The 16951-nt window shown below is 47.4% G+C and overlaps 1 protein-coding gene across 1 annotated transcript in view; it reads left to right on the top strand.

Moving 5' to 3' along the window:
- Positions 1-16951, top strand: part of LOC109395260 (nodal modulator 3-like) — a 58918-nt gene that overhangs the window by 21675 nt on the left and 20292 nt on the right. Inside the window, 11 exon segments of the mRNA XM_019666126.1 lie at positions 2443-2617; positions 4013-4154; positions 5168-5299; positions 6568-6704; positions 8844-8931; positions 11827-11890; positions 12466-12561; positions 14360-14578; positions 14679-14761; positions 15819-15978; positions 16103-16229. Coding sequence (XP_019521671.1) covers positions 2443-2617; positions 4013-4154; positions 5168-5299; positions 6568-6704; positions 8844-8931; positions 11827-11890; positions 12466-12561; positions 14360-14578; positions 14679-14761; positions 15819-15978; positions 16103-16229 — 1423 coding nt within the window.

Here is a 16951-nt window from a genome sequence, read left to right as displayed (position 1 = left end):
CTGACCTTTTATTTATTTATTTATTTTAAAGATTTAATTGGGGAAGGGGAACATTGTGTTTTTCTAGGACCCATTAGCTCCAAGTCAAAATCTTGTCCTTTAATCTTAGTTGTAGGTGGGCATAGCCCATCATTCCATGCAGGAGTCAAACTGGCAACTTTGTTGTTAAGAGCAGTGCTCTCACCAGCTGAGCCATCCTGCTGCCTGTTGGCAGCTCAGCAGCAGCTCAGCGTGGGCTCAGCTCACTGGCCCATGTGGGAATCGAACTGGTGACCTTGTTGCTCAGAGCTCGTGCTCTTAACCAACTCCACCATCTGGCCGGCCACTAGTTGATTCTTTTATAAGGAGGGCGCAGCTCACAGTGGCCCATGCTACTGAACTAACCAGTCAGCCCCTCATATAATTTTTAGGTGTCACGAAATATTCTTTGGGATTTATTTTCCTTTTAACCCTTTAAAAGTATGATAACAGAAGTGTGAAAACCATCTTCAGCTCAGGTTCATGCAAAAATAGGTGGTGGTTGGTGGTACTTGGCCCCACACTAGATTGTGAGCTCATGAGACTGGGCCAGTCACTTCACTCTAAAAAATGACTATGCTTTTCATCATTTTCAGATTTCACACGCACACTATTCCACCACCCTGTTGTTCCTTCTACTGTTTTTTATTTGCGGTGGAATGGGCGTTCCAGCATTTGGTGTACCCCGTAATTACCCAGTGTCGAATCTGACATTTTTTTATTACCTCTCTGTCAAAAGTAGCAAGTGATTTTTATCTAAAATGATTCTTTAAGATTAGAAAAGAGAACCTTTTGTCAGTTGGAGAAACAAGTGTGGCCTCCAGCTACGGTCCGATATTCCACTTTCACACGTCAACTGACTAAAACCTGCAGAGCATCACGCAGGATGATGTCTTTGTTGGTCCTTCTCAGGGGGTGGGCGTGCCTTTGCAGCACTTTCCATGCTGTGCGTGCCGTCTCTACTCTGCGTCATTACCTTGAAAGGGCTTGTCAGTAATCAGGTGCTTTTGGGGCTCCTAGCTCCTAACAAATTCAACTTGAGCTTTTTCTTTTTCTGTTTTTTTTTTTAAAGATTTAATTGGGGAGTTGGGGGAGGGAACAGCATTGGAGAATTGCGGAAGGGGAACAGACAAGTTGCTGTCCTTTTGTTCTTCAGCCTAGTTGTGGACGACATCACTTCACTGGCCCATGTTGGTATTATCATTGAGCTCTTCCTGGGTGAGGCAGTCGGTCGCCGGGCATTGGATGGACGCTTACAGTGGCTCACGGCAGCTGCTGGCTTCTCATGCTGGCTGCTGGCCACTCACAGTAGCTTATGGCATCCCACTGCAGCCTACGCCGTCGCCGGTGACTCACAACAGCCCAGCTCCAGGTTGAGCTGTTGTTCATCATCTTAGCTGTAGAGGGTGCTGCATCATTGGCTCATGTGGGATCCGAACCGACAGCCCTGTTGCTCAGAGCTTACGCTCCCAAGCCAACTCTTTACCAATGAGCCACTCGGTCGGCCCAACTTGAGCTTTTCCTAACTTGACCCTTTCACTGCGTTAATTGATTTCAAGTTTTTTTCCCCCAAATGTGTCAAAAATCCAAAAATATAAAAAGTTGATATTTTGACTATTTTATGCATTTAATAATAACATTTTGAGCTGCTTTTTTACATAAATGACATTATTTTTATTTTTAACCTTTCTTTTGTGGTAATAAATTTGCCAGTATATTGCATTTTAGCAAAACATACTCAAAACATACTAAATGGCATCAATTAGATTTAAGTATAGATAAGTTAGACTCTAATGGCATTGATGACATAAAAAAATTATTACAAAATGTTACACAATATGGTATACAAAACATCTTTGTTGTGGGTAGTGCAAGCTACAGGAAAACATATCCGAATGTCGCAGCAAAAGTGTTAATTCCCTTTTCTGTTCAGATCTCTCAGATTGCTCTTATCCATGCATTATACATAATCATGGGTGAGGAAGGCATCTGATAACCTTGCTTTGTTTTATTGCCTGGGTAATGCCGCAGTTGTTTTTAAGGACTAGCCAGCATTCTCAGTCTATGGCTACTCCACTGTCAGGGATTCAGTTACCTGAAACATTTTTATCATCTGCAGATCTTCTGAAAGTTGCTTTCTCAGTGGGGATTGCCAGATGTCACCTGGAACGCACACACACACACACACAGCCCTGCGCTGGGCCCCCGCTCTGACTTGTCCCTTATTCCGAAAGAGGTCCAGCCTTCTTTTTGAAGGTTGCTTTTAAAACTGAAGTCATTTGGGCTGCCTTCATGTCTCTTTATTAAGATTAAACTAGTCTCAGGGACGACAGCTGGAAGATGGACGCGTAATTTCAGCTGATAAGTGCCTTTCCTGATATTAATTGACTTCTCATGCTGGCACGAATGGTCCCCTCGCTGCAGGTTCAGCGTGTGTGGCCAGATATCGATCCTTCGCTTCCCGGACACTGTCAAGCAGATGAGTAAATACAAAGTTGTCCTCTCATCTCAGGACAAGGACAAGTCTTTGGTCACTGTGGAGACGGATGCTCACGGATCATTTTGTTTCAAAGCAAAACCAGGGACCTTCAAAGTCCAGGTATGATGAGTTTTGTTCTATTTAAGATATTTGAGAACAAGCAGTGGTTTTTAAAAGGGTTCTTACTAGCCCGGATGGGTTTGAGGAGAGCATTTCCGTTCCCAACTTCTTACTTTGAAACCTTCACATTCCTGCATGTCACAGTTAGGGGAGTACACAGACAACCAGTTTAAAAATGATGCAACGGGCCCTTATCCAGTCGTGATGTTTATTGGGGCTTAGTATCCGGCTGCCAGTCGTGCCTCCACCTTCTCAGGCTTCTGGCTGCTGTAGAATGTCCACGAGTCCCAAAGGAGATCAAAATGAACTCTATTAATGGCTGCTCAGTAACTTCCGCAGTGCATGGCTCCTGGAACCCGAGGCCAGCCTGGAGCTCCCCTTTCCTGCCTCGCCCTGAATGGAAGATGCCAGGCAGGCACCCTCTGATTGCTCCATCCAGGCAGGTAGAGGCTGGGAGACCCTGGTCTTACCGCAATGAAGTTCTGAGCACAGCTGGGGACCAGCAGGCAAGAGACGAGACAGAGCCAGAGGTCAGCCCGCCATGCTTTTCAGAGCAGCGAACAAGCCCACGGGGAAACCCTGTGTCCCACTGGCTCTCAGGCTTGTACCCACCAAGCCAGCCACTGCTCCCCCTCCCTGAGGAAGAGCAAGTGAGGGAATGGAGGGCCTGGAATGTTCTTCTAAGACTTGATGTCCTCTAGGGCAAGTGGGATCCTTCTCTCTGAGGGGGTGGGATTGGAGGACAGCAGTCTCCCTGCTTCCACTGAACAGTGAGGCATGTGGGTTGGCAGCCCCTTTGCTAGCCAGCCAGCTGCTGCTTAAGTTGGCCACAGTGACGCCATTGGAAGTCCTTTTGGAAGCGTGATAAGGGACTTATCCAAGGAAGGGCAATTCCGGCCTGTAATCTTCACTAGGCATGAAATAGGTGACCACCAGCCCCTCCCCCAGTACCTGCTGGCAGCCTGAGAAAGGCCTTCAGAGGGAAGGAAGAAGAAAATGACCTAATTCCATTCATGGGCACCCACACAGCGTCGACGAGTTCATAGCTTGTGTCATGAGTGACCTCAGCCAGGAGAGTGTCCTGGGATTTAGTATGGAACCCGCCCAGTGTACAGGTGATGGATGATAGCTCGCGTGTCTCTGGGGACAGGTTGGCCCGACACGCTTTTGTGCACACCATAGCGCTGAAGACGAGTTTTTTTTATGTCTGATTAGAAATGTGTTTTCTTCAGACAGGCAGTTTGCAGATTTGTTGGGAGCATAAGACTCAGCCTAGAAGTGTCCCTCGGTCCTTCGAAATCCCTTTAGCCTTGGGCCAGGTGAATGTCCTGATGTCCTGGGGCCAGGGGAGCAGCGGTCCTGATGCCACGCTGACCTTGTCCCGTGTCCCTGCAGGTGATGGTCCCCGAGGCAGAGACCAGAGCGGGCCTGACGCTGAAACCCCAGACTTTCCCTCTCGTTGTGAAGGACAGGCCCGTGATGGACGTGGCCTTTGTACAGTTTCTGGCATCCATTTCTGGGAAAGTCTCTTGTTTGGGTAAGATGTCAATGGAAAGCAAGAACCCGTCATTTCAAAGAAGGAGGCGGGTGGAGGTGGGGTTCAGGTAAGCTTTTCCTCGCTGGGCAGCATTGGGGACGAACTGTTTCTAGGCAGTGGCTTTGGAGAGTTTGTGTCGCGGCCAGGTCTCTCCGAAAAATTGCCACAGTAAGCCGCCAGAAACTCCATGTTCCTTGAAGTATTTCTGCTTGGTCTCCCAAAAGAACACGTGGGTCTCTTTCTCCCTTCTGACTATGAAAGGAAGGCGGCATGAGCTCAGGGTTCAATCCCAGCTCTGTCACTTGCCAGGCGTGAGACTGTAAGCATTTACTTGCCCAGCCTCAGTTTTACTTCTGTAAAATGGGAACAGTACTGCTTTCAGAGGGTTTTAATGAAGCTTAAATGTGGTCATGTCAGGAGGCAGTGGAGCACAATGACTACATAGGCTCTTGAACCAGCTTATATGGGATTGAACCTTCACTGTGTGACCTGGGCCATGTTACTTAACCTCTCTGTGCTTTGAGTCCCTCATTTGTAATATGGAGATGGTAATCCCTGCATCCTAGGGCTGTTGTGAGGACCACATGAGTTAAGGTATGTATAGCCTTTAGCAGTACCTGGAACGCAGCAAGAGCCATTTAAATCTTTGCTGTTGTTATTATTATAATAAAGGGCCCAGTTCTATGCCTGGTATAAAGGGGGCATTCAATAAAGTTTCGTCACCTTTCTCTTTTTTTATCTCTGGGCCCTGTAGGTGTTCCATAGATATTACTTCTGCCGTTTCAGTAAACGGTGGAGCCGCTTGGATCGTTGGTGGCTTCCTTGCTGGGTACCGATGACCTTCAGAGAGGGCACTTGTTAGCATCGAGTAGCTGCACATTAGCTTTAAAGGAACCCTCCCGGCACTGCCATGCAGGAGATAAACATAGCAGGCAGCATGCAGAGGTCAAGGGCTCGGACATGCTGAGTTCAGGAGGGCGGTCACATGAGGCCTTCCCATCTTGTCTCTGCAGACACCTGTGGTGACCTGCTGGTGACCCTCCAGTCCCTGAGCCGCCAGGGCGAGAAGCGGAGCCTGCAGCTCTCCGGCAAGGTCAACTCGATGACGTTCACGTTTGACAGTGTGCTCCCAGGAAAATACAAAAGTAAGAGCCGGAGGCAGCCCCTTGGGGCCCTCACACACTTCCTGTTTTTTCCTTACGTTCTGAAACCAACTCTCAGATTTCGCTCCCGCCGTCCACCTTTACTTGCCTGACTCATCTTTGCCCCTTGTCCTTGAACTTGCATCAGCTCGCCATGGGAGGTAATGCAGGCGTCGAGGCTCTGTGAACCTCATCAGGGCTACCCACACACTTCCCTTTTGGGAGGGTGCCCTTATTTATGCCATTTTATGTGTAAATGCTGGAAAAGAGAGTGTGAAATTATACATTATGTGTTCCACCACTTAGCAGTGTGTGACAATCGTGGCAGTCCCCGAGGCTCAGCTTCCTTGTCTGCAAGAGGAGTAATAGACTTCCTGCAGAATGTAAGACTAAATGGAACAGTGGGTAAAGCCCTTGCCCAGTGCCTGGTAAGCAGTCGGTGGTGGCAAACGCCGGTCCTCTGTGCCCTGCCTTTCTCGAGAAGCCACCCGTTGCCTGTACCTCCTCTCCTTCACAGCTCAGCTTGGAGCTGCTGGCAGTGGATAGCTTATAAAGCAGACTGCTTTTTCAGGGGAATTACATGTTCTGTTATGTCAGGTGTTGGCAAACTGTGGCCTGGGTTCATAAATTAAGTTTTATTGGAACACACCCTTGCACATTTGTTTATGTATTGTCTATGGCTGCTTGTATGCTGTAAGCACAGAGCTGAATAATTGAGACTGTGTGGCCTACGATGTTGAAAAAATCTAGTCTGTCTTGTTACAGAAAGAGTTTGCTGATCCCTGAATATCTTACTTGTAGCCTGATCTTTAGGCACAATTGAATTTCTTTCTTGGTGATTTTAATGGCCTTTGGTTTGTTTTTCTTTAGCAGTTACTTTTCCCCAGCATTGCTAGCAAAATACACACACACACACACACACACACACACACACACACACGGTGCCAAAAAAATGTATATACATTTTAATAAAGGAAAAAAACGGTATTAAAATTAATACTCAATATATACTGATAACAAAAGATGAATACAAGTCACATTTGACTTCTGCAATTACAAGAGGTGCTCAAAGTGGTTACCATCAGTATAATTTTAATACGATTTTTTTCCTTTCTTAAAATGTGTGTACATTTTTTTGGCACCCTCTGTGTGTATACACACACACACTTTAAAAACAATTAGTGAATTTGTTGGACCTTCTTCCTAGTGGCCTCGGGGAGGTGGTACACTCTATCCCCACGCAACTCTGTCTGTGTTATGTGCTTTTCCAGTCAGCATCACGCATGAAGATTGGTGCTGGAGGAACAAGAGTCTGGAGGTGGAAGTTCTGGAAGAAGACGTGTCAGCGATTGAGTTTAGGCAGACGGGCTACATGCTGAGATGTTCCCTCTCTCACGCCATCACGCTGGTATGCATGGCTTCTGACGTCCGTCTGTCCGGAAGGGCGCTGGCCTTTCTGAAAGCAGGAAGGACTAGCGTGCCCAGCTGGTTATAACCATGGTTGAGTCAGATTTCCTTCCCTGCCCCTCCGCTCAGCCACCTGTTACGGAAAGCACCACCAGGAAGCATTTCAAACCCCTCAGTGGAACATGCCTTTATTTGAGAGATTTCCTGGCCCCGCACTAAATTCTAACTTTGCTGATTTGGGGAAACCATCGACATCGTACAAAGGGCAGTGATTTTATAGCCTTGGGCAAGTTCATTTAATGTTTCTGAACCTCAGGTTTCTTCTCTAAAATTAGGATCTTGTTATCTACTTCTCAGGGTTATAGTGAGGTTTTTGGTTTTGTTTTTAAATTTTTATTGGGCAACAGTGTGTTTTTAGGACCCATCAGCTCCAAGTCAAGTACTTGTTTCTTTTTTTTTTTTTTTCCCTAAAGATTTTTTGGGGGAATTGGGGGAGGGGAACAGACAAGTTGCTGTCCTTTTGTTCTTCAGTCTAGTTGTGGAGGACATCGCTTCACTGGCCCATGTTGGTGTTATCATTGCGCTCTTCCCGGGAGAGGCAGTTGGCTCGCCGGCCCCTGGACGGCTGCTCACGAAAGCTCACGCCAGCTGCCGGCCAGTCCCACTGCAGCCTACACCATCACCGGCAACTCATGACAGCCCAGCTCCAGGTCGAGCTGTTGTTCACCATCTTAGCTGTAGAGGACGCAGCGTCACTGGCCCTCATGTGGGATCTGAACCGGGGCCCTGCTGCTCAGAGCTGGCATCCCAAGCCAACTCTTAACCAACGTGCCACTCGGCCGGCCCAAGTACTTGTTTCAATCTAGTTGTGGAGGTGCATCTCAGTGGCCCATGTGGGAATTGAACCGGCAACCTTGGTGTTATGATTCTGCTCTGTATCCAACTAAGCTAACTGGTCGCCCCTATGGTGAGGTTTAAGTGAGGCTCTTAAGTATTTAAAATTTCCTTGGCAGATGCTGCTATTATTTCACAGGTGCAGCTGAGTCGGTTTCCCCAGGAGACTGGTTGTGGTGCGGAGGGCAGAGCTGTTAGGCAGGGTCTTACTCTCTTGCTGATGGGGTCCTTGTGGCCTGAGAGACGTGCGCCATGTGGGTTTCAGGAGAGGGAACCCCTGTGCAGTTCCATTTTTATATAAATGTTTACTTCCGGCCATGGTAAATGTCATTGTCAGGTGCTAGTGGAGAAACGGAGGCAGGTGGCAATTAAGTGACTACTTGTGTTAGACGCTGGTGGGATTGAAACTGGTGTTTTCAATGCCAGCCTCTGCTCTGTTGAACGACAAATGCTAAACAAACAGCATTGTTCCCGGAGATGGGTTAATTAATATCCAGTTGAGAACGAGGGATAGGCGTTTAGGAAACCCGTTCTTTCCCTTAAATGTTCCAATGCATTTCCATTTCCCTTCACGTAACATCCACGTTCCTGAACGATGGCTGGCAAGGCCCTTCTGTCTCTCCCACCCTGCCTCCTACTCCTCCACCTCACTCACCGGGCCCCAGCACCCCAGCCTCCTCCAGCTCCGCACCAAGCTCAGTCCCTCCCCTGGGCCTTTGCACGTGCTCTCCCTTTGCCAGGAATGCAATACCTTTTCCAGAGATGCGTGTAGTTGGCTTTTCATCATTCAGGCTGCAGCCCCAATGTTCCCTGCTCACGAGAGGCCTGCCCTGAGACCAGCAAGCTAAAGACACCTCTGCGGTGATCACCCCATATCCTGGCCCCCTGTTTACATTCCTCAGATCTCTGCTGCTGACTGGTGAAACCCACTAATTGTCGACCGCATTGATTTTTCTGTCTTCCCACATTAGAATATAAGCCCCCCTGAGAACAGGAACCTTGTCGGCAACCATGGCCCCGTGCTGGGCCCATCCCATAGCAGGTGCTCAATAAATATTAGTCGACTGAATGAAAAAGAGCACATTTTGGTTGCAAGTTTTTGGAGGATTTTAATTTTCCTGTGGCACCCAAATGCTCAAATGATTAATGGGCAAAACAGATGACTGGTTCAGAAACAGAAATATTATTAATCATCCTGCGTCGCCATCTCCCCCAGTAAGTCATTGTATTGACTTTGGTCCCTTAGGAATTTTATCAGGATGGAAATGGACCTGAGAACGTGGGGATTTATAACCTTTCCAAAGGAGTCAACCGCTTCTGCCTGTCCAAGCCTGGTGAGTCTGGGAGGATGGATGGACGTGCTGTGCATTAGGGAGAAGGAAGGGCACGAGAGGATGGTTTTAAAGGCATTTTTTTCCTGACCTCGGTTCTTTTAGCATCAAGCTATCAATTTTGGTTGCAGTTATCGTACGCTTGTTTTTCTCTCTCTTTCCTCTGGAGGGAGCAGTGTTTTTACCCAAACAATTAGAGCTGGAGATTGGCAAGGGTCTTGGTTTTCAGTTGGGTAGAGAGACCGACCCCTGTGGCCTGAAACTTTCAATTTTATTTATTCATTTAAAAATTACAGTTGACATGTAATATTAGTTTTAAGGGTACAACATAATGATTAGACTCTTTCACTTTAAAAAAAGTACACTATTGTCCAATGATTTCTCTGTAAGAGTGATCTTTTTAAAATAAAAAATGGGTCATCTCTCACCTTGGTTAAATATTTTGGTGGCTTCTCTCTCTTTTAACAACTTTATCGAGATGCAATTTGCAGACCATAAAATTCACCTATTTGAAATGTACAGTGCATCAATTTTTAGTAAATTTACCAAGTGGCACAATCATCACGTAATCCAGTGTAGAACATTTTTCTTACCCCAGTAATATCCTTCATGCATATTTATAGTTAATCTCCCTTCCCAGCCCCGTGCAGCCACTAGTCTATTTTTTTGTCCTTATGGGTTTGCCTTTTTTTGGACGTTTCCTATAAAGGAAATCATGCAATACTTGTATTTTGCCTGGGTCCTTTGATTTAGCATGTTTTTGAAATTCATAATGTTTTGAAGTTTGAATGTAGTAGGTATCAGTGGTTTGTTTCTTTTTATTACTGAATAGTATTCCATTGTATTTTTATATTATATTGTGTGTTTGCATTTACCAGTTGATGGGTACTTTTAGTTTTTGGCTATTATGAATAATGTTGTCATGAACATTTGTGTATAAGTCTTGGTATGGACATCTATTTTCATTTTTTGGGGGGTAAACACCTAGGAATAGAATTGCTAGATCATATGGTAAATTTATGTTTAATTTTTTTAAGAAACAGCCCAATTGTTTCCTGAAGAGGCTGTATGTACCATTTCATATTCCCACCAGCAATGCACGAGGGTTCCTATTTTTCTACATCTTCACCAGCATTTGTTATTGTCAAGTGTTTTTGACTTTGGAGTGTAAAGTGGTATCTCATTGTGGTTTTAATTTGCATTTTCCTAATGAATAATTCAGGGACTTCTCTTGGTTCTCAAGATAAAATACAAAATCCTTAACCTGACCTTGAGCTCCTGTATATAATCTATCCCTGTCTGCCTTTCTCTCTGCTCCAGTCCCTCTGTCCTTCTGTGTTTCAGTTAGGATGTGTTTGGCTGCACGTGACAAAATCTGTAGAACAATGCCATCGAGAAGTAGTGGTTAATTTGGCTCAGTAGCAAAGTCTGGCAGCATCTGGCTACAAGCGTGGGTTCAGCAGCTGGTAGATGTTTCTTTACGATTCTCTTGCTCCTTCCCTTGTATTGTTTACCTTATGTTATCAAGAAGGCCACCCTTGCCTCCCCAAACTTGTTATGTTTAAGTCAGGAGGACCAGGAGAGGGGCCGGCAACTGTTTTCTGTGCCTTCTCCTCCAGTAAACTTCTTTTATGTCTTATTGGCCAGAACTGTGTCACATGGTCGCTTCTAGCTGCAAGGGAGGCGGGGACAGTTGGCTGTGTTGCCCAGGCTGAACACATTGCCATTTTAAACATAACCCTGGATCTGATAGCGAGGAAGGAAGGACAGCTGTTGGGGAAGCAAGTAGCGAGCCTGTGGTTCAGATACTGTTCTGTGCCTGAGTCCTCTCCCTCACGCCCCCTCCTCACCCAGCTGTGCCTCCTACGTGTTACTTCCTGGTTCAAGTATTACTTCCCCAGGGGAGGTTGGCTCTCCTGTGTCAGTTAGATCTCCCTGTTATGCTCTTGCTCACAGCACTCAGTTCATTGCTTGTACTGCACTGAACACAGCTGGTCTGCTTGTGGCTGTGAGAGGTCTCTCTCTCTCTCTCTCTCTCTCTCTCTCTCTCTCTCTCTCTCTCTCTCTCTCTCTCTTTCTCTGTAGACAGTAATCCCCATGGTGGCAGGGGCTGTGTCTGTTTTGTTCCCCATTATGTACCAATACCTAGCACAATACCTGGCTTGTAGTAGGTGCCGGTGCTCTGTTAATATTTGTGAAAAGAACAAAACGAATGGAGATACCTCATCATTTTTTCTACCAGTAGCTACTGGGCCTACTCAGTTGATGAAAACGGCAGAGGTTGGGGGTTTGTAGGAAGTATGGGCAGAATGTTGGCTCTTGTCCTTTGGAGGAATACGTTGGTAGACTTCGCTCCATCCTGAAATTGACCATCTGCCTCTAGCAAACGATGACCTGTGCCCCTAATGGAGTGTTTCCCTGCATAATCTCATGGTAGGAAACTGTTTTCTGTGATTGTTTCATATTTTCTGGGCCTTCCCCTGCTCCGTGCCCCTTGTTGGGAATATTTATAGGAATTTTAGGCTGTGATTACCTTTTAGATCTGTAATAGAATCTTTAAGTAGAAACCTCTTGGTGTGAGTTGCGGTAGAATGTACTTCCTGTTTCTTCTCCTGAAAGTATCTGTTAGCTTGGTCTGGGCGGATCACACGACCATGTGAGTTGCTGAATTCTGGAAATGAAAACCCTGAGCTTGTGAGTGGGCCATTGAATGGATTGGGTCACGGGGGAGACACCGTCATGGGCGGCAGAAAAGGCGTTTCTGGTCCCGTTGTCGCATATCCTCTGGTGTCCTGTGGGTCTTCAGGTGACATGATGCCTTTGCATTTCAAATGCTGCAATTGCTTCGCGTTAACAGACACTCTTCTCTGAGAATTTCTTTTGCTTTCCTGGCTGCAGGCGTGTACAAGGTGACCCCACGATCCTGCCACCGGTTCGAGCAAGCGTTCTACACCTATGACACGTAAGCGGGGTGTTCACTGCTTTCTGGTGCCTGCGTGCCTTCCGTGGGGAGTGCGCGTGCCTCTCTCCCGCCATTTCTGAGAGCAGAAGGAATTTCTTGTGTGTTTTCTGGAAGAGGTCAGGGTAGGCATTAAAAAGAGTTTCTAGATTAGGGTTTTAAGACACTTGGGTAAGTTATTGAGGAAATGGAGATAAGATCCCTTTCTGTAAAATTCTGTAAACCCAGGACAGAAGGCTGTGGTTTTGACATTTCCTAAATATGATCTTTGGTAAATCTTCCTCCAGCCCTCACTGATGGGAATTCTCAGGCTCAAGGCCACCGTTTTTCTATGTTTGCAAATGCTTGTGGGTTTCACTGGGAATTGGCAGTGTAATGTTTTGGAGTGGAGAATTAGTTTATGTTTTGAAAAAAACACTGTTATGTATTTCAGGAGTGATTTCATCCCAAACTAAGATCAATTTCATGTAGTATATTTCAGGGTCAGGAAGGTTACCCATAAAGAGAGTTGCTTTTGATCCTTTGAGAATGACTAGGTGATATTGCCAGTGTTTTCTTTCCACTTCTTTGATTTATAGGTCTTCACCCAGTATCTTGACGTTGACAGCCATTCGCCACCATGTCCTTGGAACTGTCACCACTGACAAAATGATGGACGTTACTGTGACTATCAAGTAAGACTCGTGTTCCTCGGTGGGCCGAGCGTGTGAGGGTGGTGGACGAGGCCTGGGGGCCTCTCAAATAGACTCTGAAAATGATTTTTGATTTCTTATCTCTAGGTGTTTATATAAATGGCCTTCTCTCTCACACTCACGTGACGTAGCCATAAATTTACAACAGCCTCTGTCCTTTCCTTTTATGATTTAAGAATTAACTCTGGGTGAGGAAGAGCCTCCTGACAGCTCGTTTCACTGACTTCAATTTCTCTTTGAACTCTTACACTTCCTGTCTTTGCCAGGGAAATAAAAAATCTCTGGTTTATTCATTGTGTTTCAAGTGTTTTAGCAAATTCACAAAGATTGCCTATTTTTCTTAGACCTTTTCTCAAAGGCTTGGGCAATAGAGATGACACCTGATATAAAAAAAGGTCACGACAGAGAAAGGATATGAAAGGCTGCCTCTCGCTGAGGGTTGGGTTTCTATGATTGTCACCTTTGAGAGGAATTTTTGCAGTGTAGTGAGGGGCATCTTGCGCCCTAATTTTGTCGAGCAATGAAAGAGCGTTGGCCACCCGACCGTCTTTGTCAAATAGAATGGAAATCAGAGTCAGTTTCTCAGCCCTCACCCTAGTTGCCTTTCCAGCTATGTCTCCACCATCCGGTCCACCACCTTTTCACCTATCCATTCTTCCAGAAGATATTTACTGAGCGTCTTCAGGGTGACTGGCCGTAGTCCACTGCTCCTGCCCTTGTGGGACGTTCAGTCTCATGGGGGAGGCAGACAGCAGTCCAAGAATCACACCCAGAACTGTAACATTACAAGGGCGATAAGAGCTTTGAATTTGACGTTGTCGGGATTGGGGGGCATTCAGGAGAGGGAGGCTGGTAGGGGCCAGCCCACACTAAGCCAGAGTGATCCTTGTATAGTGGAGATCATATTATTCCTCTACTCAAAACTCCCAGGGGTTTTCCATTCCACTCGCAATGAAACCCAGGGTCCCACCAAGAGCCACAGCCCCGAAGCCCTAGTTTGACACCTGCCTCCCCTAAGATCCCCTGACTGATCTGACCCTTCCCTGGGTCCCTTGGCCCAGGCCGCCTTGGCCTCCTCGCTGTCCCTTGAGTATGCCGAGGGAGCCCCCCCCAAGACCCCAAGGACTTGGCACTTGCCGCCCCCTTGCCTGAGACACCCCTCTCCTCACCCAGAGAGCTGCGTGCCTGCTTCCTCCCGTCCTTCTGGTCTTTGCTCAGGGTCCCCTGAGAAAGGCCTTGGTTGACTCCCTAAAAACAGCGCCCCCATGCTCCCAGCCCTCTCTCCTTCCACGTTTGTTTATTCTTCTTCATTTACCTATCATCTGACCTCAGTTTTCCTTTTATTGTTGGCCTCTTCCCCCTGGAATGTGGAGTCCACAGGGTTAGGGAATGTGTCTGCCCTGTTTTTGGCCGTATCTCAGCGCCTCTTTCTCTGGCAGAGGATGCTCTCGATAAAGGCAGAATGAAAGACAGTGGATGGTGGCGTGCAGACAGCGCCACATCCTCGGGCAGTCTGGCGAGTTTCCACCAGTCGTAAAGCCAGTGGTATTTCATTCCAGCCCAGATCTCCAGCTACTGCTGCCATCACGCAGAAGTGCAGTCTGTATTTTAAAAAAACTTAGTGTATTCAAAACAGGAGGAGGAGACTGTGTCACATGGGGGTGTTACCGGGTGTTTGGTTTTTTTCGCTCATGGATGACCACTTGCAGACATGTCAGATTCCTAGCGACGACAGGGACAAGTGACCACGTCCTCTGGGCTGCTGCTTCCTTTCCTCCAGGTCTTCCATTGACAGTGAACCCGCCTTGGTCTTAGGCCCCCTGAAGTCTGTGCAGGAGCTGCGGAGGGAACAGCAGCTGGCCGAGATTGAGAGCCGCAGGCAGGAGCGGGAGAAGAACAGCAAGGAAGGGGGCGGAGAAGGAAGGACCAAGCCCCCCGTGCAAGAGATGGTGGATGAGCTACAAGGCCCCTTCTCCTACGACTTCTCCTACTGGGCCCGGTGAGCTCACTTGGGCTTCTCTCCGCAGTGTACCCTGTTCTGATAGCCTTCCTAACGGAGGGACAGAACCCACCGAACTGAAGTTTTTTTATTATTTCAGGTCTGGGGAGAAAATCACGGTCACACCTTCGTCGAAAGAGCTGCTCTTCTATCCCCCATCCATGGAAGCCACCGTCAGTGGAGGTAGACGTCAACTCAGCGAGCCCGTAACACGCTTTGCAGCTATTGCTTCGCCTGCCTTTAAACATTTATTCTGTGTTGTTGTGACAGTGACACCATCTTTGTAAGGCGCCTTAAATCCCCTCGGGCACATAGATGACACTATTTGATGAATGAATGAGTGAGGGAATGAGATCAGTGAGAGGAACCTTTGCTATTAGAAGGGGGCGGTCTTTTTGGAAAAGGACTCGGGTTTTCTTGACGTGACCAGGTTGACACCAGAGGCGGGCAAAAAGCAAAACCGTCAGTTGCTGGGATGCGGGCATGAGCTGTTCTGTGTCTGAACTGCTCATGATGTTTGTATTTTTCAGTAGGGGTGATGGGCGGGTCTTTTTAGGGCTGCATAGTTAGAAGTGATTGCTTGAGTAGTATTTGCCTCCTGGCTACTGGTAGTTTTTTCTAGCATTATGGGTTCATTAAATCCTGGGCATTTATGTGGTTCGGGTCTGGAAGGAAAATGTATTGAAGAGCCTCGCTTTCCAGCGGCAGCGTGTTTGGGGCGGTCTTCTGCATGTCCTCTCAGCTGCTGCAGAGGCATCTGTCCCCATCTGTGGCCTTGTGGGAACCGTGGGACAGGAGTAGTGAAAACCCAGCCTTTTGCTAGGTTTAGCTGCCAACATTCTTGGCAGTTAAACAAGGCCTTTTAAGAATGGAGGGAGGCTTGGGGCGGCTGGTTAGCTCACGTGGTTAGAGCGCAGTGCTTATAACACCAGGATTGCCGGTTCGATCCCCACATGGGCCACAGAGCTGCGCCCTCCACAACTAGATTGAAACAACAACTTGACTTGGAGCTGATGGGTCCTGGAAAAACACACTGTTCCCCAATTTAAAAAAAAAAAAATGAAGGGAGGCTTGAACCACTTCTGTTTATTGAGGTTTCTCACATATTCAGCAACCTCGTTTGGAGGTTAGCGTCACATATCTCCTTGCTAGGCCCTTTTTTAATGGGAAGCCCCCAGCCGGAAGGCCCCCTGCTGTCTGCAGCTGAGTCATCCTCTTCCGTTTCCTTCCGCTGTTTTAGAAAGCTGCCCAGGCAAGCTGATTGAGATCCACGGGAAAGCAGGCTTATTCCTCGAAGGCCAGGTCCACCCAGAGCTGGAAGGAGTCGAGATTGTCATCAGTGAAAAGGGGGCAAGCTCGCCCCTGATCACAGTGTTTACCGATGACAAAGGTGCCTACAGGTGAGCCCGTGGTTACGACACATCCGCCTGGGACCCATGGGGAGCCCGGTTTCACTGGGGCAGGTGATGCCTCCTCCAGGATCTGAAGCAAAACCATCTCTAGCATTTCCTCTCTTCCACCCAGTGTTGGGCCCCTGCACAGCGACCTGGAATACACTGTGTCCTCCCAGAAGGAAGGCTACGTTTTGACGGCGGTGGAAGGAACCATAGGAGACTTTAAGGCTTATGCCCTGGCAGGTGTAATCTTTGAGGTAACACTGTGTTTTTAAAAAGTTTTTTTTGGGTATAATTGACATATAATAAACTGCACAGAAAGTGTGTAATTTGGTACATTATCGACAGTCTTGACATACAAACATACCCACGAAAACACCACAATCAAAATAGCAAACACATCTGTCGCCACCACCCCCAAAGTTTCCTCGTAACCCTTGATAATCCGTCCCTCCCACCCCACTGCCAACCTGCTCTGCTTTCTGTCCTTATAGATGAGTTTTCACTTTCTAGAGTTTTATAGAAATGGAATCATGCAGGACGTCCCTTTTTTTCTTTTTTTTTTTTGTCCTCCTTTCACTCCGCGTAACTGGGAGGTCTGTTACCTCAGCTTGTGTGCACACCTCTGGGGAAGTGCTTTACGCTTTCCTCCTTAAATCTGTTCTGTGTCGAAGGACAGAGCGTTCCTCCAGGGGTGTTGGATGCCTGTCACCCCTCCTTGGGAAGAAACAACCTGTGAGATGCACGGAGTACGCCCCGAGACCCTGGGGTGTGAATATTTTCAACATGGAGGGCAAAGGAGAAGAGAGGCAAATCGTGTCACATAAGAAGTTAAAATTCTGGGCCGGCCGAGTGGCACGTTGGTTAAGAACTGGCTTAGGATGCCAGTGGGCCCCGGTTCGGATCCCACATATGAGGGCCAGTGACACTGCCCTCTACAGCTAAGATGCTGAACAACAGCTCAACCTGGAGCTGGGCT

This window comes from Hipposideros armiger, unplaced genomic scaffold (genome assembly GCF_001890085.2).
Source record: "Hipposideros armiger isolate ML-2016 unplaced genomic scaffold, ASM189008v1 scaffold_460, whole genome shotgun sequence".
NCBI classification, from domain to species: domain Eukaryota; kingdom Metazoa; phylum Chordata; class Mammalia; order Chiroptera; family Hipposideridae; genus Hipposideros; species Hipposideros armiger.
The sequence above is the reverse complement of the archived record's forward strand: the minus strand, read 5'-3'. Positions and strand labels throughout refer to the sequence as shown.